This window comes from Peromyscus californicus, unplaced genomic scaffold (genome assembly GCF_007827085.1).
Source record: "Peromyscus californicus insignis strain IS unplaced genomic scaffold, ASM782708v3 Scaffold_7__1_contigs__length_154581171, whole genome shotgun sequence".
NCBI lineage: Eukaryota > Metazoa > Chordata > Mammalia > Rodentia > Cricetidae > Peromyscus > Peromyscus californicus.
The window spans coordinates 85,541,076-85,563,941 of record NW_026294595.1 but is presented as its reverse complement, the minus strand read 5'-3'; the positions used below and the strand labels follow the sequence as shown (position 1 = coordinate 85,563,941).

Here is a 22,866-nt window from a genome sequence, read left to right as displayed (position 1 = left end):
ATCTTTGCTGCTGCATTAGCTAGGCTAGCTAGTCAGAAGACTCTCTGGTCTCCCTTCTCCCTGGGACAAGTTGGGGTCACTGAAGCATGCATTTCTGTGTCTGACTTTTACATGGATTACGAAGATCCACACTCAGTTCCCGAGGCTTGCTCAGTAAGCGTTTTTTAGACATTGAGCCACCTCCTCAGCATGTTTAACCAGTCTTGATGAGCTAGCTATGAGTGCACTATTTCCATCACCATCTATTTGCAGTCGTATCCTAAGAGTAAACATTTCCTGAAGCTTGCAGTTCAGGAATTATTGTATGGTCTCAGCATTATTGAACAACTGTTTAGAAAAGCAGAGATTTGTGAGAGTCTTAAATAACACATGGTGTTATGTTGGTTTCATTTCTTTCAGCCTTAGTGTCTTTATGTTTGAAATGTAAGTTGTGAATGAGCAAGATGAAGTATGAAAATAATTACATCTGGACATGGTTTAGTCAGTATGGAAGATATACTAGCTGGTATTTTTTACAGAGACTTATTGAATAAAACATACAACTCAAGGATCAGCCATCAAGTAACAAACCTAATTACAATCCTGTTAGCCTGTCTTCCACTGTAGATTGCAGACTAGCTTGAATTATCTTTCCATAGTTTTCAGTAGGAGTCTAAAGCACACATTTTTTTTCTGGTATCAGCTTCCTAGTGCCTATATTTAGCATGCATGTTTATCTAACTTACACTATTAACCGTTTTGTTTTGTTTTGTTTTGTTTTTAACAGAATGACATGAATTACATAGCATCCAGTGGACTCTTATTTAAAGATGGCAAAAAGCGAATTGATTACATCCTGGTTTATCGAAAGACAAACATCCAATATGACAAAAGAAACACTTTTGAAAAGAACCTCAGAGCAGAAGGCTTGATGTTGGAAAAGGAGGTAAAGGCTTTTCCATTATCAGTTTCTTTTTTGGACTAATATTCTGGGATAGATACTATCAGTCATACTTTAAAATATATGGTCTATGCATTTTCCCAAGTTCAAGTATAAAATAAATACATATGGACTGTTCCATTTAAATATTTGTTTACTTTTTCATCTATGTATTTCTGTATATTTCAAATATTTTTCAAAGGGTTTGGCTATTTTTGCAATTTTTGAAAACTGATTACGTAATGATTATGCCCATGCAAAGTAGGAAACCCTGTGTGAAGAAAACCAAAATGTTGAAAGTGTTCGCCAAGCTGCTGAAGTGCAAGTTTGATTGCTAGAAGTACGGGCACCAGCCTTCACCAGTCTCTTTTTTTTGTTTTTATGAATCTTTTTAAAGGACTATTTTCTTTTTCCTTCTATTAAAACAATAAAAGGATCAAGGCATCTGGAAAAAAATAAGAACATAGAAAGGAAGAAAAACACACTTTTCATAGTTCTATGATGATAATATTGCCACTTTTGCTATTTTAGTTGAACATTCTATGATTTAATTTGTTTGGATGTAAACATCTCTTTTATTGATTTTAAGAATGAGTACTAGTGATTGAGTACATACACATGAGTGCAGATGTTCTTGGAGGTCAGAAGCATTGAATTCCTTGGGCCTGGGATTTCAGGCAGTTGTAAGCCACTCACCATTGTTGTGGGAACTGGACTCCAGTCCTCTGAAACAGCAGCACTCTTTCTTAATCACTGAGACATCTCTCTAGCCAGAGCTAAACAATTTTGAAATGGGCACATGAAAAACACTATGAGATCTTAAAATAGTATTTGAGCTATGTTCTCGAAATCTTTGAAAAGAGTTCTCAGAAGCAGCAGTATTTATAGACTGTTTTCTTTCCTAAGTGGAATTGCACCACTATTCTCTTTTTTAATAATTTTGTTTTATTTTTTTGAAATTATATCACATCATATCATCCCTTCTCTTTCCTCCCTCCAGTCCCTCCCATTCACTCTTTGCACTATGTCAGATCCATAGCCTCTTTTTCTTTAATTGTTACACACACACACACACACACACACACACACGACCTTAGGACTGACCACTTGGTATCAGATAACTAATTGGGGACTCTTCTCTAAATCACATTTTATCACATTAGAGAAAGACAAACCCCTAATTTACTTTAAATAGATAATAAATAAACAAGTGAATACCCAAGAAACATGGAAAATCAATATTTATTATTATTTATTTATGATTTGGTCCACTTTAAATATCGGGTTTCATAGAAGTTTAAAATAAATCAATAATAAATAAATAAACAAATGAAAACCCAAAAAACATGGAAAAATCAAGGCCAGGGTCCACATTGCTACCCAAATAAATTTCATTTCCTTTTCAGAACTTCCTAAGAGCTGGTTTCCTGCTAGCTGCCTCTCAGTATGTTTTATGCACAAAAACAAATCACTATTATATCTACAACCAACTTAGCTCTTTGACTCTGCAGAATATCACAACATACGGATCTAGTCAGACATTTTTTAATTGTGTAAAAATTTAAATATTTAAACAGTTAACTTGTAATTGCAGTGTTTAAACTTGATTTTTAAAAATGCTAAGGTAAAAATGAAATATTGAGAATTTTCTAATAAGATTTAGCAAAATGTTTCTTGGGCCTCAGAGATATGGTTCTGAAACCCTCTGACCCCATCACCTTCATTTTTCATTCTCAAAACATGTCTTAGAATTAATTTTTTTAAAGTAATACATTTTTAGGGAATACTAAACTATTATCCAGTGTCTCCCTTAATAGCTGAATTTATTTGTAATTATTAAAATTCTTTTAATACCTACAAAACAGCAGATACACAATGAGTTCACAAGAAGTAAAGCTTTATTTACACACTGCCAAATGACACAGAAGAGGGAAAGTGAAATTCTTATTTTAACTTTTTATCTAATATTTTTCTCATTTTTTCCTGGGACTGTTAACTCAGAATATCACTACCTCTGGGAATTAGACATATCAAAGGGTATTTATTGAAAAAGAGTCCTATAGACTGCTTTATTCATTTGATTTCCTTGTGATTTCTACTTCACAGAAATAAGAGCACATACTTCCTAACTATACCAAAGCAGTTTATACACACACAGATTACACTCTGTACTGGTAGTCATGGTGCTCAGATGATTTATCTGCACCTATGTATTCACTAAGTAATTTTACAAGCACCGAGCAAACTTCTACGGAACCCGATATTTAAAGTGGACCAAATCATTGAGTGTACTGAGTGACACTCGCCTATACAGACCAGACATACACACCGAGTACCATGACAGACATGATCACTGCTTCTCTCTACTCTGTTGGGTCTTCTTGGCCAAAGTTCAGATGTTGTTGAGTCTTTTTCCTTATCCCTCTGAATTAATACAAAGAAAAATACTCCATGATGCATTAAAAAACTGTCATGTTCCACACTGACAGGGATGTTTCTCTATTCTTGTGGTTTCTGTTTATATCGGCACACAGCAAGATAGAGCCCTCTGATTCCTGCTATTGCTGGACAGAGGATGCTCATTCTAGTTGTATAATTACGGTTTTCTCAACTTCACTTCACTTTCTTCGGGTTTAATCCACACATTAAAGAGTTAGGAAAGTCGGGTAAGTAGGTGAATCAAGCTGACTGCCTAGATCCTTGGACCTGCTGCTTCCACCACTGGAACCATTGCACTGTTAGTATTACTTCATCTCTCCTCTCCAGTGCTCCCCTGTTGAAATAAATGTGTTGTTGTTGATGAAGATGGTGATGGTGGAAAATATTAGGGGAACCCATTCGTCCAGATTTCATATTACTAGTGTTAAATCTGAGGTGGATGTTTTCATATTTTCCCCTCTGTAAATGCCTCGTTAAATTTGATGTGGGTAACACTAAGGAACTCTGGTTGTGTTTCCAAGAGAGGAGAAAAACCAGGGTGGGGAACAAAGGAATACGAGGATGAAAGGAGGAGACCGAATATAGAGAGAAGATTTCTAGTTGTGTTAGTAGATATTAACTACACATAATAGATTTCATTATGATACTTCCATACCCGTATAATAATTCAAACAAAGCAATGTTATGTAAGGAATGTGGCAGGGTGCTTTGTATAAACTGAAAGAAAATTACTTAACTGAAAAGTCTCGATTAGTCAGAGTTCTCCAGAGATAAAGAACTGAAATGAATACCTATTAGAAAATGTGTTTATTAGATTGGCTTACACAGTAGATAATCCAACTATTTGCACACAGGAGAGGCTGAGAAATCCAGTAGTTAACACAGTCAACAAGGGTGGGCACCTCAGCACTCACAATCTGGCTCTGAGGGCCTAGATGATAGATACCTGGAGAGTCACTAGTTCTTAGTCCAGATTGGAAAAACAAAGGGTTCTAAGGTCACAGAGTGGGCTCACCAGTAAGGCACTAAGGCAGCCAGATGCACATTCCTTTCCTCAGACCTCTTATATCTGCACAATCACTAGAAGCTGCTGCCTACTCTACAGGATGCCCCATCTATTTACTTCTCCAGAAAATATCCTCGCAGACACATACAGAGAGGTGACTGTCTTAGTTTATTCCAGATCTCATAAAACTGGCAACCAAGATTAACACTCACAGAGTCCATCATAGAAATACAGAGAAAGAATTCTACCCAGAGAAAGAAGCAGCAACAAAACTTATTAATGTCTAGAAAAGAGCTAGTTTTTTTTTGAAGGGAGTATATAGAAGGAACATTAATTATTGTGATTCTAAGAAATACAAGTAGAGATATTTGAAGTCTAGACATAAATGAAGATTATGACTTGAAGATAAGTACTCTCTCTAGCCAATGACAATATGAACCATATACTGGGAAAAGGGCAGTAGTGATAACAGAAATAAAAATAAAGAAAAGGGAAAACCCTACAGAATGATCAGAATGATAGGAGAGGCGAACAGGCATGTGAAATTATCAGGGATAAACTCAGGTTTAACTGTATTTAACAAGGCAATTCCACGTAATTTATCTGGTAATCAAGAGAGGTTTATTTCTGAGATAACTTACAGCCAATAAGGGGTTGGTTACAGAATCCAGGAGAGATGAGGTACCATCCAGCAGAGAACTCTAGCTTTGTCTCCCATCTAGATTCCAGGAACATGAGGTATTCAGAAGGGGGCCAGACATGTATGCACCTTGAGTCTTAAGGGGCTCCCTCTCAGCCATGCCCCAGGGGCAAGCCAGCCCCAGGTGCAGGTTATAGGCAGGTGTGACAGTTACCTGCTGTCACTCTGGGGGCAGTGTTTCAAGGTCAAAGCTGGAATGGCTACCCACTAGACTCAGGAGCCTTAGGGAAGATCTGGTCATAGGAAAACATACTGTGGAAAAGTTCAAGACCAGAAGGAGACCTGTTCATTGGAGGATGTGGAGGCCTTTAGGACAAACAGTAAGAATGACTTCTCTGAGAAGACAGATGTACACTATGCTAGCATGCAGTAGATGATGAAGTATATAGCAAGAGTAGATAATGGAAAATAAGCACATATCATTCACCTGCTTGTCTGGGTGAGAGGTGAGAAAAATCACCAGGATGGGGTGGGTGAACTCTCTAGTGAGATTGCCATCCATATTTTCTATTCACTTTTTTACTTTTTTTTTTTTTAAGATAGGATGTTTAAATGATTAGGAGTAAGATTCAAGAGAAGGGGAGGGAATCATAGAGGAAGGAATTAGAAGGGAAGAAGTCAGAAAAAGGAGACAAGAAGGAAAAGAGTACTGGGGAAACAGAGAAAATGATGTAATCATTAAAATCCCCAAAATAAAATAATAAAATAAAATGTCTTTAGGAAAGAGGAAGGGCAAAGATTATAAAATATACAGGAAAATCACTAAATTATGCATTTGTATTGCCCTTATCTATTTATTGTGTGTATGTTTAGTTATGCCTGTGTGTGTGTGTGTGTGTGTGTGTGTGTGAGTGTGTGTGTGTGTGTGTGTGTGTGTGTGTGTGTGTGTGTGTGTGTGTATACCACAAATATCTGCCTCCACACATGTAGAGGTCAAAGGGAAATTGCAGAAGTATGTTCTCTCCTTCTCATATGTGAGGCCAGCGAACAAACTCATTTCATCAGACTTGGCCATGAGTGCCTTTACCCACTGATCCATCTCATCAGCCCCTTAACTTTTACTTTAAATTCAATTTTACAAGAATTTATTTTGCCTGTTTCAGGTACTTTCACAAAATATGATCCTGATTTTGATAGTGAAAAAAGTTTTTACATTTAGCTTATTAGAATTTAATTTATTATTTTTGGTTTCATGTATAAATCAACCTGTTACAATAAATAGATTACAAATAAACAAAAACATTTTTCTAAAACAAGAATTCTAGCATTATATCATAAAACATATATATTGTTTCAACATAGTGAAGACTTCTTGAAATTCCTCGTTTTAGTCTTCTAACACTGAGTACAAATTATCACAGACTTGGCATCCTAAAAATAAAACCCATTTTGTTCACTCAGAATTTTGGAGTTGAGAATTTTGATATTAAGTGATTGAGCTGTTTGCTCAGTTTCTGTGCAGAACACAAATCAGCCTAAGTCAAAATATTTCCAGAATGTCTTTGTGCCTGGACCGTGGAACATTCTTTGAAGCTTTCAAGGTCGTGACAGATTTCAGTTCCTGAGGACTGGGTGCCCATTGCTGTGGTAAATTTCATCCCTTAGAGAGCATCCTCATTTTTTTTGCTACATATCCACTCTGCAAAAACCACAAAGGAGGTATCTTACCTGCATCCTTGTGCTATTTGCAGTCTGAATTGCCAGGAAGAGATCAGTTCCTTTTATGGAATCATAACCCATGGAGAATAATCTGTCCTCTTTTTTTTTAAAGATATCAAATGTGGCATGTAACATAATATCTAATTGTGGAGTATCATATAGCATTTTCACATATCCCAGGGATATAATGATCAAGTACAGTGAAGAACAGAGATTCAGATTCTGAGAGCCCTGTCCACATCACTACTATTAAAAATAAATCAACACTCTGAATTCTCCTGTTAAGCAAGAGGTTTAGATGATAGAATATAACCTCAGTAAATTTTGAAATAAAATGTTTTTATAATTAAAGACTCATTGGTATGAAAACACTCATAGCTCTCTGAAATATCAAATCCAGTGTTTTAAGATTAGTGATACAGAATAGTGGTAGAGCCCTTACATGCCCGGAGTGCTCAAGGATGTCAGTTTAGTGACCAGTACTCACCCCTCAAATTTTTTCAGTATTATGAACATTTAAAACATTAATTACCTTTCAAAGTTTCTCTTATTGAATGTTATGTATGTTGGATTCAATTTTATTTGATAAATATTGAGTTGAAAATATTTAGCATTTTTTGTTGATAGAAGGGTAAACAGCTTTGTGAAGATATTACAAGGCATGAGTTTGCTAGCTAAAACATGGAGGTTAGAAATCTGTCCATGTTTACAAATGAATATGCACTGAGCTAAACACTGAGTCTGGCAGAAAGAACTCAAATAGTCATTAAATTTCATGCCAGTATGAACAGTTTCTAAAAGAAAGCATCATCAACTGACAGTGTGTATTTCCGGGGACATCTTTGTGCACAGGAAGGTTATTTGTCACTAGGAAGTTTCTGTCTCGTAATTCAGTTCATAGCAGCAATTTGCCTTGCTCCTGGACATGGAAGATGCCTTGAGAGACCACATACTCTTTTCTTTGTTCTGTATCCAAATCATGCAAATAACTTTGTGAAAACATGATTTCTAAGTTTCCTCTTCACCTGGGAGTAAGTGTTCTTCCCCTTGGGAATTTTGGGTGGAATAATTAGATAATAATGAGAAGTGTGAAGGTTGTGGGTGTTTTGTTCCTCTGAGAAGCCTGCTTTCAGCAGAGATGAGCAGAAGAGACACAGATTGGCAGCTAGTGCTTCTAAAACAGAAGGTGATCTTTCTCCCTGACAGCACCATCTTGTCACCAATAGCATCAGCTCACCTGCGACCAGCAGAGGATGAAACCAGTTGACTTTTGTGTTCTCCGATGGTGGCAAAACAAAGGAGAAATTAAGTTGAGAAACTATAGAAAATATGAGTTCATCCTGGTTAAAATGGTATTTCAGTATGTATGCAGTTAAAACTGACATGAAAATGAGATACATTCTAGCTATGTGCACTTAGCTTGACATTTTACCCAGTGATGATAGTCACTGAAATGCAAAACCCCTCCTTCCAAAGCAGCCCCTTATTTTAGGTGGTTAGATTATTTCACATCAAGAGCTTGACAGCAATGAATTAAGAATCTGCAAGAGGCAAGCTGTTCTTGGTGCTATTTTGGATCCTGACATAGTGCCCCACTGCAGAAAGTCAGGCCCTTTGCATTTGCTGTTTTCCTTACTTCTTGCTCAGGGGTAAGTTAGACAAAATGTAGACTCAAAATAACTTAGCTCACCAGGCATGGTGGAACCCATTTGTGGTCTCAGTTCTCTGCAAACTGTGGCAGAAGGATCATGAGTTAAAGGCCAGCTGGGTCTATACAACTAGTTCCAAACAAATACAGGCTACTCAGAGAGCCCCTAACTGAAAATAATTGAGCATAATAATAATAACAACAAAATAATGATAATGGTAGAAGTAAACAAAAATAAAAATTAACTAACTCATTCATCTTTGTATGGTCAGTAAGTCTGATACAGAATTAAATGCATGGATATACATTCCATATGTCTTCACATAATAGAAGGGAAAACTATAGGAAAGAGAGGAAATTGGCTTAAAAGGCAAAGACAAGAAGTAGCAGTGAGTGTGTCAGAAGTGGTGTGAATGAGACAGCAGTGGCAGATTGTCTAAGGATGGGACCATTTTTAAATAATAGCTACGAACAAAAGTAAATCTCTTCCCCAAACTAACACTTATACAGTTACTATTTTGTTTTTATAGTTTATATTCAATTTATATTACAAGAAAAAAATATTTAGCTGTTTAACTTATGTCTTGATTCAAGTCACTGTACATCATAGACCTTGGTGTGTTTTTTGTTTGTTTGCTCTGTTTTGTTTTTGTTTTTACTTTTCATTTTGCCTTTGTTTACAAATCCTAAGTTGTTCCTGACTTTATGCTTATTATTACCACAAATCCTGGAACCAAAGGCGTTCAAAACCAAGGTACAAGCTCCATCAAAGGGAAACCAGGTAGCTACTTACAGAGGAACAAAAGGACAGATCCTTGGGATGCTTTATAATTCACCTGTGTTTTAAACATCAGTTGAATTTGTTCTTGAGTATCTGTGATCTAAATTACATGCTGTTGCCACAATACCATGTTGTGGAATGTTCTGTATGCTGTGTATGTATTGCTCTGATTGGTTGATAAATAAATGCTGATTGACCAGTAGCCGGGCAGGAAGTATAGGTGGGATAAACAGACAATGAGAATTCTGGGAAGAGGAAGACTGAGTCAGGAGATGCCAGCCCATGGTCCAGGGAGCAGCATGTAATGGCACACAGGTAAAGCCATGGAACACATGGCAAATTATAGATGAACAGAAATGGGCTGAGTTTAAGTGTAGAAGCTAGTTAGTTAGTGGTAGTCCTGAGCTAATGGCCAAGCAGTTTTAATTAATATAAGCCTCTGTGTGTTTACTTGGGTCTGAGTGGTTACAGGACCAGGCAGGACACAAGAATTTTATAAGTGGCTGTGTGACCTTGGTGCCAGGTGAGCACAGAAAAACTTTCAGCTACAAGACCATGTAATTTTAAAGGGATAGGCAGGATGAAAAGAATGTAAGTTGTGCTCTGAAAGTGAAAGACTAGCTGATATAATTAGAATAGTGGGCATCTAAAATCAAAACTAGGACCTTCATTAACACCTGAAAATAATTTCATACAAATAAGGCCATAAAAGTATAGTAGAACATGAAATGTGTCTTCCACTTGTTCTGGGTGGGAGAATCATTTAAGTGGAAGGCTTAAGTTTTCTGTTTTAAATTTTAATTTACTTATTTATTTTTATTTTTATTTTTTGGGTGGTGCTGAGGTTCAAATACAGATCTGGAACATGCTAAGAAGGCCCTCATTAGTTCTATGGGAGTTCTAGCAGCAAAAGTTTTTTTTTAATTATTTCTATCATGCCTGCATAGAAACCTTTCCATTAAGTCTGGAACAGTCATTATAAAGAGCCTGGCAATATCATCATGATAACCTCTTCTTTTTCCTTGATCAATGACAATATCTAGATGGATTATAAATATGTTTAAGTAGTTATTTGAATAAATGAGTAGTGCTTGTAAAATTGTATGTAATTTGCAACACTAATAGATTCACCAGTGAGTGTGTGTGTGTGTATGTGTGTAATTTCAATAATTATATAAGAGAAAAGGTCATGAATTTGAGAGGTAGGAGTGCCAGAGGAGTTGGATGGAAAGAGAAGTGTTGGGAATTTTATAAATGCATGAAATTCTCCAAAATTTACTTAAAATTATAGATGTTTTCCCAAGCATAGGTAACATGTTTAATGTTGGACTAAATTTAAAGAACTATAGAAACTTAACATACTATGTCTACTTCTGGCATGGGCTGCTACAATTTTCACAATATTTTACCTTTAAATAAAAACAAACATTTTAAGCATAAAGGGGGCTTCAGAAATTTTGCTGCCATTAGAGTGTCTTGTATTGTTTTTCTTGTGATTTGCACAATTGTATTCCTTCATTAAGCTTATAAATGTAACAGTCCATCATGTAAAGGGCATCTTATCACTTAACTAGCTCATTTTTCTCAGAATAAAATCACTGTACCCAGCAAATAGTTGAAGGATTAGATAGGTACTTCAAAAAATATGGCATTAGAATAAATGGATTAGTTAAAGACTTCTGATGATTTTCAGTGTTTTATGCACTCTCTGAATGAAAATGAGGGTCTTGATTATCTGACATGAAGAATAACTTGAAACTCTTAGTTGTCTTATGACTGCTCTGAATGGGGAATCTGCATTTTAATAATGATCAATGCAAGAAAATTACGGTGTCTATTTCCTATACACAGTAACTGAGCAAGGACAAGGACCCACTAGTCCTTGCCCTTGTTAAGCAACTATGACATCACGTTTTGGGGAAAGGAAAGATTTTATTGAAGATCTGCCATCAAGAAGACATCAAATATGTCATTTCAAATGGCAGACTTTGGGAGAATACATAGAGGGGAGTGAAGAGAGAAGCTTACTGTTGATTTGATGACCAGAAGCAAAAGTATTAAGGTTCTTTTATACTGTCAGAGATAAGCGCAATGACTATTCATGGGTCACATGGTTCTTTCCAGGGGAGTTATAATGTTTTGTGTGGGAATTCTGACTTTGTGTTATCAAAAGGCCATGTTTGAGATGAAGAGCTTTGTTTTATGAATGTCCATCAGGTTTCAAACCAACTGCCTCTGAAGGCAGTTCCCTACAAATAATTTACAGACACTTTTATATTTAGGAAGTTTATTTATGGGTGTATATACATTTACATTTCTTAATGGCATTTAATATTTTAAATACTTTTATCAAGAATTTTTGACCATATAATTTCCCTTTATATAAGTAAGAATGATCCTTGTATAGCCATAGAGATACTATTTCTTTCTTTGAAAAACTTATGGTAGAATTTCATCAGTTCTGATTCTAAATAATGGTACTCTCTGCTATCCCTTTTCAGCCAGCTATTGCAAACCCCGATATTATGTTTATTAAAATTCATATTCCGTGGGACACACTGTGCAAGTATGCAGAGAGGTTGAACATCAGGGTGCCCTTCAGGTACTTTTATGTATTATTTCTTTTTTTTCTCAATATTATTAGGATGACTCTGTCTTTTGTAACACCTAGCAGCAATAAATGTGAATTTTATTCAGAGGAAATTATTTCTCTTTTAAATTTTAGGCTATATTAGATAGTTTTTCCCCTAAATTGTTTGACTAATGTGGTAAGCTTTCTGATTCCATGGACATGTAATATCATTTTAAGGTAGACTTGCCTAGAGATAAGGTAACACAATTATTTTCAGATTTCAACTTTAAGCAACTCCCAAGATCAATCCTCATCCTTATTTCATATGAGTGTAATATAACTCTGATAATGGTTAGCAAGAATTGTTTTTCAGACCAGGTAATCTGGGACAATTTCTGAGCTCTGGCTTCAATATCAACCAATAAGTGAGAAAAATAGATGACCTTCTTTCAAGGATTTTCATTCCTTCTTTTGGGCAAAGAAATCTGTTGGCCTAACTTGACTACCTGGTATTAGATATAGAGTATACCAGTTCCCCCATCATGTGCCATTGTAGCTTTTATAGTGCACACACTATATGCAGAGTATTGACTCAATTGATAATAAGAGTACTTCCATGAATGTGGAGTTCAACAGATCCCATCAGATGCTAAGAAGGAGTAAAAGGTTCAAGAAAAATGAGATTGCAAGTACCATAGTAAGTGTAAGTGAACACTGAGTTCAAATAAAAAATATGAAATTTTCCTGTTATACACTGGAAAGGCTTATGTCAAGCCTCTAGATCATTCAAGATAAAGGAGGGGATGCTGGTGCAAGTGTCTTGAGACATCTGAAACATCTCAAGCCTCGAAAGATGCAACCTCAGTCATTGTACAGAAATACGCAATTAAACATTATTTACATAAAATTTCCATTATATTGTGTTATGTTATTTAGAAATAATTTTAAATATACATAAGGATGTCTGAAGTTTAGCTAAAAAATACCAGGCTGTTTTTCATAACTTTGTATATCTATACAGTACTGTATATTAAGAGTACAGTGGAACTAGTTCCTTTAGAATATGGACAGACTACTGTATAAAATCATCATCGTCATCTTAATTAACAAAAGCACATAGCTTTTTAAAGAACAAGATTTTTATTATTGAATAAATTATTCATTCTAAATTATCCATGAAAATATTTACTAGTGAAACATATTACATTCCACAGAGAAAAGCTACAATCTGGGTCAGCAAGATGACTCAGCAGGTAAAGGCACTGGATGCTGAACCTGAGGATCTGAGTTTGACCTCTGGAAGGAAAGAACTTCCCTCTGACCTCCATCTGAGTGCCTAGCACCCAGATGCTCACACACACAGTGATAAATAAATAAGTAAATGTAAACCTAGCATTTTGTTTCAGAGAAATGAAAGCCTGAAAATTTCACATCACTTGTAATATATGCATGACTTTAAACTTGTTTCTATGTTTGAAAAAAAAATGAAAAAAGATACTTAAAATGCCAATTTAGTTAGACAAAGCAAGCCTTGAGATTTTACATCTGAATTTAGTGTTGGAATATGGCAAGAACATTTTAAATCTTTCTGAAGACTGTGGCCTGTGTTCTACTCTAGAAAAACCAAACCCAGTTGCTGAACGTATGTAAAGGATATTTGCTAGACTGGCCTCCATGACACAGTCTGGGCAGTCCAACAATGACTGTCTCACACTGAAGAGGCTAGGAACCTGGCAGATGGTCAATTGATGGGGCAAGGGGCCTCAGCAGTCCCAGTCTGGGGCTTTAGGCCTGGAGAATTCCTGGAGAATCACTGATATTCACTCCACCTTGGCAGCCTGAAGAAGCTGGGTTCTCATGTCTGTACAGGACGGCAGCATCAGCAGCATTAACACACAGATGAACTTATGAGTGGGAAGGTGAAGGAAAACAGGCAAAAGCAAAGCCTCCTTCTTCTGTCTCCTGGGTGTGTGCACATTTATGGTGCATCTTGCCAGGTCAAATAACCTGGTAAAGAAACTCCCTCACAGGAGTGCACAGCAGTTTGCTTCTTAGTTGATTCCAGATCCCATCAAGCTGACAAGTGAGACAGACCATCAAAATCTGTGACTAAAATTAAATATGTTATCTCAGAGAGCTGCTTAACTGCATTATAACTGATGATCAATTACTAATTGCACCACCATGGGATTCACTGAGCTTCCTAGGCGTCTTTTAGTGGTTAAGTTAGAGGGTCATTTTTAAAGGCTCAAATATCAGATATCTGAGTTCCAATAAGAGGATATAGAGTAAATTACTCATAAATAAGTTAACTTTTGCCATAACAGTTGTTATCTCTGAAACCAAGTGTGTTACACTTCTTCTTTGCACATCTCTTTCCAACAATCACATATTCTTGTTTTGTTTCATGAACTACTGAGCTTAACCAGGCTCTCCACATGGCCACAGATCTGGAACTACCCAATGGTGGGCTCACCAGTGTGTGTATAACTGAAGACAATGACTCCTACTTTTCCAGCATCAATCAATAGTCAGTAATTCCCCAGGGAGGGGGAGGGCCCCATCAGTCTCTCAATATCCATGAGTGAATGTTGACAGATTTAGTTTTACAATGTCCTAGTTCAGGCAGTCATAGCTACACTCATGTTTACAATGACTGCCCCAGAACAGAAGATAGCATTTCATTTGACTCTTCATATTGTTCATGCCTCCACTTCCATGATGTTCCCTGAACCCTAGAGAAGGTGGTATAAATGTCATGTTCAGGCCTGAACACTCATTCTCAGCACTGTGTGCTACCCTGGGCTCTGCATTCATAGTTATTCATTGCAAATCTACCAGATCAGCCTGTGGGCATATCTGTGAAATATTTTCTTGATTAATGACTAATGTTTGAGGGACCCGAGCCCAGCATAGGCAGTGTCATCTCTGTGCAGGTGGTCCAGGTTTGTATAAGAAAGCAAAATGAGCAAGCCAGAGGAAGCAAGCTGCTAAGCAATGTTTCTCCTTGGCCCCTGCTTCAATTCCTGCCTATGGGTTCCTGCCTTGAGTTCTTGCCCCATTTTTCTCAGTGATGAAGTAGTGCATGGAAGTATAAGTCTAGATGAACCTTTTCTTCCCAGGTCTATATTTGCTTAGTATTTTACCATGATAACAGAGAACCAAATTAGAACAATTACATACGTGTTTAAAAGATTGATGGATAGATAGACGATTGTATTGATGACTTTATAAAGCATGGAAAACAAAAAATCCAGTTAGTAAGTACTGAGTTACAGAAGACAGACTTTCAAATAATTAAAAACAATGTATCAAAAATAACCTATGCATTAAAAATTATTTTGTTATAGTTACTTTGTAATATTTCTTATATTTTTTTTATTAAATTATCATTATACTTCTGAAATTTACATTTATTGGTCTTCATGTTATAATGTAATGGCTTAATTTCAAATGACTTAATTCCCTAAGTATATGAAAATGGAGTGTTGATACACTTAATATTATTGAATACTGTCATTTTCTGGTTTAACTGTATTTTCTTCAGATGATTTCTATTTTTTTTTCAGGAAAAAATGTTACTACACTGACCAGAAGAACAAATCAATGAGCAGGTTAGTGAATGCTTCACATTTTTATTACCAATTTGTCATTTACAAAAAAACATAAAGAACACCTTCGATTACCCATGTCTTCAGTTAAAATTTTAGAAAGAAAATTATGTTGATTCCTTGAAACAATTTTTTTGAAACATTTTTTTAATTTAACATAATTTCTTTATTGAATCTTTGAGAATTTCATATCATGCACCCTAATTCTGCTCACCTCGAAGACCCTCCACCATATCCTCCCCTCATTCCTGCAGTACCCCACCCAAAAGAAAGTAAAAAAGAAGTCAGTCCAATCCAAAACAAAACAAACAAAAATCAGAAACAAAACAAAACAAAAACAAAAACAAATCTCTTCAATCCTCCATCTTCCCCGACACTCGAACACATCTTCATCCATCCTGGTGGCTTTGAGAACCTCGGTGTGTCACACAGGATTCCCTTTGTCCACGCAGTTTTACTTACAAATATTCATTGCAATGAGTCATTGGTCTGATTCAAGGCCCCTGGTTTCTGGTGTCTTTATCACTGGATCTCACAGAATCTCCTCTCAGATATTTCACCAATCCAGCAGTAGCATTTCACAGGACCAGTTCCTTCATGAGCTCCAGCAAAAGGCCTAGATGGGGTAGATGTTTGGGTGGGCAAACTCCAGGCCTGGCTGGGGCCCAAGGTGGTAGTTGAGTTTGTCAATCCAGGCCACTGGAGCCTACCCCCTCAGACAAGGGGAGGAGATAGCTCCCCTAAGCCCATGCCATCAGGGTCAGTTCTCTCTTGCCTGTGGTGAGGTGTGGTACCATCTTTCCCAAGGGCAGCAGTTCCAGCTCTCCCATGAGGGTAAGGGACAGCTCTCGCTGCAGTGCCCATCAAGGGACAGGGACAGCTATCCTAGGGCCAGTGAAGGGTGGAACTGGTTCAGCATGGCCCTCTGATTTCATTATGCATACTTCCTATGCCCCCCCCCCTCTGCCCCCGGTGGTAACAAGGGCCATAGACATCAACACAGACCTCAGCTGCAACAAGGGCCACAGACACCAGCTGCAAGAGGACCATGGTCCCAGACATGGCCCTGGGCAGCAGCCTGGGGTGGATGTTACCATGGCCCCAGGCTATGGTGCAGGCCACTGAGATCGGCATGACCCCAGTGGCAGCATGGCTCCTGGACAGTAACACAGCTCCAGGTGACAGCCCGGACCCTGGAAATCTGCATGGCCCTTGTGGAAATCAACACAGACCCTGGCTGCAGTAGGGCCACATATCCAGACATGGCCCTCAGCTTCAGCCCTGGCCTGGTTATCACCATGGCACCTGATAGCATTATGTGCTACTTATGTCTGTATGGCCCCAGATGCAGCACCAACATGGATCCTGGCTACTGATCAGACCCCAAATAACCATGTGGTCCTCAGTTGCAACTGGAGACGCAGGGTCTGTTACAAAACTAACTTTTCAACTACGTTATTAGTAGATCTGTTTTTGAATAGTCACTTTTCAGAGATTTAACTAAAGAATAAAATTTTCAATATTAAAATCTTTTAAAAGTATTTTACATAAAAATACAGTTTGGTTTGGAAGTTAACTTAAATTTCAAATGAATCATATATATTAGTAAGTGTAAAATTTACAATTTGAAACATATTTTAACAATTACAAAATGGTCTTTTGTCTATGGTGCTCAACATTTCAAGTAAAATAAAAAAAATAAACACTGTATCATGTTGTTTTGTGATATTTTATGTTGACTATTTTCTGTTTGAGTTCATAAAATTTAAATTTAGGTATTTGGAATATTAATAAAAGCTGTCCCTCACATTTCATTCCTTGTGAACAGTTTTCTTCATTTTTTTTATTTTCATGGATTCCAGTCTTGAGTGCAGGCATCAAACAGCATCAAGTGACAAGAAAAATTTTCTGTTGCTTGTTTATGCTTGTTTCCATATTCACTTGAGGAGAAGATTGATTGTGAATTTTATTTCAATTTGTTTTAGGAGAAAAACGTAAATTCTGTATGTGAAAGGTGGACATAAATGATCATTGTTTACAATATTTTTAAGCATAGTCAGTAAAAACTATACAAAGCATAAAATTTATATCAAAAGCACACATTTATTTTTATTAGTGCATTTCCTTTATTGCAATAGAAAAGATGTTTGTGCGTGGTTAACTTTGGCTGGTAAACACTAAGAGATAAATAACCTAGGCAATTATCCAGCTTCTGAAGATCATCATATCTCTAGGCCCCTTTAGAGGAAATAACTAAAGCATTATTATGGCAACAATTTAATTTTTATTTACAAAGCATTTTCATGTTCAAATATTAAGGCATCATCAAAATAGCCTGCAATGAGGATAGAACAAAAGGTAACCAGTGTTGCAGATGAGGAAAAATAACAGACTCTCTTACGGTCCCCCCACCCCCACCCCCACAGTCCCACTCAGAGCTTTCCCAGATGTTTGACAGTTTGCATTCTAGTCAGATTCTCAGAGCCCTTTGATCTATATTTCTAGCTTACATAGAATTATCTTACCTTGCCCCCAGATTTTAATAAAAGACACTAAAACTGTGCTAGAGGTAATGATGTTTTATCAGAAAATCCAGCATTTAAAAGATGCCCAAGATAATAAACATGTTTTTGGATGTTGAGAATATGATAAATAGTGTTGGTGTCAAAGTTTGTAGCAACACAAACAGTAGCTCAACCTTCATTTTTCACCTTATTGCCTTGACTGAGCACATACTGAACTGTTTCTACTATCCATTTAATTCTCAAGATGTCATTTCACTTAATAATAAAAAAAACTAAATGAGGCTCAAGGAAATAAATTAATTAGACTCTAGAATCTGGTTTCAAATCCAGGATTGATATTTTATTGGTTGAAGTATTAAGGCTACTCCACATAGTTAAAGGGGAGGTTTATTTTGTGGGGTAACTTACAAGTAGAGGGATAGGTTACAGGGTCCAGGAGAGGTGAAGTGCCTGTTTCCTGGAGAACTCTGCTTGGTCTACCTTCAGCATCCAGGATCCAGAAACCAAGAGAGCCAGCAGATCCGGATCTCAGGTCTTAAGGGCTCCTGTCTAGGCCCTGCCTTGTAGGTGTGACAGTTACTGGAAGCCTCAATGGGGGCAGTACCTCCAGGTCAAAGCTGGAACAGCTACTCACTGCAATATTTCCCCATCTGAGACCATTTTTTCCCTTTTCAGAAAATGTGTAAGAAGGTTTAAATTGATAATATTATTTTTCTGTTTTTAGTAGAAGATGATGATCTTAAGTTTCTTTCATACATTTTAGAAGTTTACTTACTTCTAGATTGTTGTAATTTAGCCAGAGATCATAGGCCATTAGGTGCTGCTACAGTCCATCTATATCCAAGTGTCCTTGAAGTTACCCCTTTGGTTTGTTCTGACCTTTGCTGCATGTAGGACAAATGGGATTACTTCCCCTCTTTAGAGCTGAGAACATGAGCTCAAGCATTGAGCTGTTTTGTCTAGTTGCAGAAACTGGCAAATTCAGCTCCCTCCTTCATCTAATATGCATATTCCAACAGCAATGCTGAATTTTAAAGACTAGAGAATTTGATCTGTACTGTTTTCTAATTGTCTTTGCATTGGCCGGGGATACAGTGATAGTCTATCAGTTCAGGGGTCTTGTTTTTAATGAGAACCAACAAAATGAACACCTCAAAAACTGCTTGTTAGTTTAGGATTAAAATAAATGTTGCAGTCCCTCCAAAACTGAAATGCTTGTCATCCCAGTGATGGTCCTGCTTGGTAAGAAATGATCAAGATTTTTACATCCTAACCTTTTCAGCAAGATTAAATTCTTATTTAAAATCCTGTGTAGAGCCGGGCGGTGGTGGCGCACGCCTTTAATCCCAGCACTCGGGAGGCAGAGCCAGGCGGATCTCTGTGAGTTCGAGGCCAGCCTGGACTACCAAGTGAGTCCCAGGAAAGGCGCAAAGCTACACAGAGAAACCCTGTCTCAAAAAACCAAAAAAAAAAAAAAAAAAAAAAGAAAATAAAAAAATAAAATCCTGTGTAGTAATTTCACCATAATAAACTTAAATGAACTAATTCTTAAGATACAGTATTTGCTGCCTGCCCTTTGCTGTCTTAATATTTTTTTCTAAAGTTCAAGAACCTGGCAAAACCCATGTTAAGACACAGTGTGTTTGTGTATAGAGACATTCTGTCCTGCCATTTTGACTTCTCAGCATCACACCATTATCACTGTGGAAATACTGCTTAGTATTTTTAAATGAAAACAGCTGTTGTTATAGTAACAGAATTCAGATTTTCAGAATCAATGCTGAAGGTCAGTCTTTTGTTTTGCTTTATTTTTTTTTTATTCTGTAAAGGAAAAGGATAGAAATTATTCCAATTAACATATATATTATTCATTTACATGCAAATTTTCACACATTTCTAAAGAACCAGGGAATAATCTACATTTGTATATATATTATATATATATTCATATATATTATATATATATAATATATATATATATATAGCTTTTAGAACTATATTGTGCTGCCTTTTATAATGTTCTTTCCTATGGCCATCTTTATGCAAGGTAATTTTCTATGGAGATATTATTATTTATTTCTTCTGTGAGAAAACAGAAGTGCGTGTATACGCATGAGTGTGGATGTGTATGGATAGTGTATATGTGTGTGGGGTATAGGTATATGTGTTACTTGTGAGTATATGTGTGCATGTGTATGTGTGCGTGCATGTGTGTGTGTGTGTGTGTGTGTGTGTGTGTGTGTGTGTGTATGTATGTGTAAGTGTATGGTGTAGGTATGTAAAATGAATCTTAAGAAGTCTTATTAATAAAAAACCCAGAAGCAGATACTGGAGTGAAAACTGTAAGATCAGAGGAATAGGACAAGCCACAGCCAACTCTACCTTACCTCCAGAGAGACCTACTTCCTGTATACCCACGCTTGTATGCCTATCTGTCCCTGCCCTCTTATTTCCTCTCTCTGCCCAGCTACATCACTTTCCTCTTTCCACCCAGCTCTATCACTTCCTGTCTGTCTGTACAGACATCCAGACCTGTATGGTTAACTAGTGCTGGAAATTAAAGGTGTGTGCCATCATGCCTGGCTCTGTTCCCAGTGTGGCCTCGAACTTCCAGAGATCTGGATGAATCTCTGCCTCCCAAATGCTAGGATTAAGGGCATGTGCTATCACTGCCTGACCTCTGTGTTTACTATAGTGGCTGGCTTTTTCCTCTGATCCTCAGATAAGCTTTATTGGGATGCACAAATAAACTATCACCACATAGGTATCTGGAATCTTTTTTCTCTAGTACTTAAGAAAACTGTCACAGAGGCCTTACCCCCTCTGAGGACTGGATGGGGAGTGGGTGGGGGAAGGTAAGAGGGGTGGTAGAAGGGAAAGGAGGGGGAACTGTGGTTGGTATGTAAAATGAAAACAATATTTAATTAAAAAAAACCTCACATAGCTCTGGATACAACCTTATCTAGTTCTGGAATTTGACTTGGTTCCAGGGTACAAAATTATTTCAAAAGAATCAAAAAATGGATGTCCCAAAACCCAATGGTTCTTGACAAGTCAGCGTTTCCAGAACTGGAGGAGTCAGACTGCTACACTGGCCCTTTCAGCAGAGCCAGGATTCACCAGTGAGTGCTCATCTCTTTTCTTCTATGTCCTGGCTTTGTACTTTCAATTACCTCAAGCATGTTTATAGAAGAAAAATAACTGAGGACATTCCCATTGGTCACCACCTAGGTTGAGAATGTATCATTGTATTATAATTTATATTTAACTTAGATACAGCACTAAATGAACTTTTGATTCTATATTTAATTTCATAATTCAGAGATGGTCAAGCCATGATTAAATACTATCCTATAGGCTGGTAACCTAGATATTCTTTTGAAGTAATAACTATGTAGGCGTCAGAGATGGCTCAGCAGTTCAAAGAACCTGATACCCTCACAGAGGAGTTTCTGGCACAAATATGGAGGCTCAAAACTGTTTGTAACTCCAGTTACAGGGTATCCACAGCACACATATGGAGGCTTATGAATGTGTTTGTTTCAAGTTATAGGGTATCCACAGCACATACATGGAGGCTCAGGACTGCCTGTGACACCAGTTACAAAATATCCAGCAACATCTCTGACTTTTCAAGCACCAGGCACATGTGTGGTATAGGTACATATATGCAAGAAAATGCAAATACACATTAAATAAAATTTTAAAAATTATCATGATAGAAAATAATGTATTTAAATAATAATTGCAATAATAGGATTGCTCCTAACAATAACATTAATGAATTACTGAAACTATAACTTTATTTAAAAAATACATTTAGTATTGAAGTGGTTTGATTCACTCTTATTAAAATACAGTGATTGAGAATTTCTTTAGAGAAGACTACCTGTCTCTTAATTTTCTTGTCTTTCTCTCTCCCTCTCACTCTCTGCCAAACCTTTTTCTTTCTCCTTGCCTTCCTTTATATCTGTTTATTTGTCCATGCTTTCATTCTACTATGATTTATTGAGTTTCTACAGGTCATTAATTGAATGATAAGGTTCATTATAGCACAGGTTCTGCCCTCTGTCTTCACGATCCTTCTAGTCAAATGCTCTAGATAAGAATGAAATTTGTGCCGGGCGGTGGTGGCGCACGCCTTTAATCCCAGCACTTGGGAGGCAGAGCCAGGCGGATCTCTGTGAGTTCGAGGCCAGCCTGGGCTACCAAGTGAGTTCCAGGAAAGGCGCAAAGCTACACAGAGAAACCCTGTCTCGAAAAACCAAAAAAAAAAAAAAAAAAAAAAAAAAAAAAGAATGAAATTTGTAAAGCTAAACAAAATAAGATAAATATAGAGAAGGTGAAATATACAATATTCACAAAATATTGTTGTAAACTTACCATACAATTCAGTTTTTGATTATTTTCAGGTTGGGCCACCCTGCTGGCATCCCTGTGTACCTCCCTCACCCCCACTCCTTCAGGCATCCTACCATGACATATACAGCTACACAAGCCTTGGGCCCATGACTCAGCTGCTCTAGTGAAGCTCCAGCTCTATCTTTACCACTTTTCTCTTCTGCTGACCTATCATGCTCCTAAGTTTTGCAGGGTGTTTTTCTTCCCATCAGTCTGCCTATATATCAGAAAATTCTTCTTGTTGCCCCTTCCTCAAGTCACTCACTACATCATTATACTATTACATGCTCTTCACATAAACCAGATGGAATATATCTAATTATTCACTTGTTGATTATACCACCTACTTAATTCTTCCATAATACAACCTCCTCAAAAACTGAATTTATCTGCCTAAGAACTACTTGCTCTGGTAGGTTTAAATCTCGTGGTGAAAAAAAAAAGATTGGTAGATATTCTTTCTGCTAGGTATAGTAACCAAGACTCTGAATTTAATATATATGAAGACAGAAATAATACACACAATATTAAACACTGAGGAACTCAAAATGTAATAACATGGTCTACTGTACAGATTAAAATAAACAAGGCTGGGTAAAACCTGT

At 37.0% G+C, this 22,866-nt stretch overlaps 1 protein-coding gene across 5 annotated transcripts in view; it reads left to right on the top strand.

Annotated features, from left to right (window-relative positions):
- Ano3 (anoctamin 3) overlaps positions 1-22,866 on the top strand; it is a 245,044-nt gene that overhangs the window by 118,506 nt on the left and 103,672 nt on the right. For all 5 annotated transcript variants that reach the window (XM_052726591.1, XM_052726589.1, XM_052726590.1 and 2 more), the window contains 4 exons: positions 767-925; positions 11,654-11,754; positions 15,294-15,338; positions 20,851-20,982. In XM_052726591.1, coding sequence (XP_052582551.1) covers positions 767-925; positions 11,654-11,754; positions 15,294-15,338; positions 20,851-20,982 — 437 coding nt within the window. The remainder of the gene's footprint in view (positions 1-766; positions 926-11,653; positions 11,755-15,293; positions 15,339-20,850; positions 20,983-22,866) is intronic.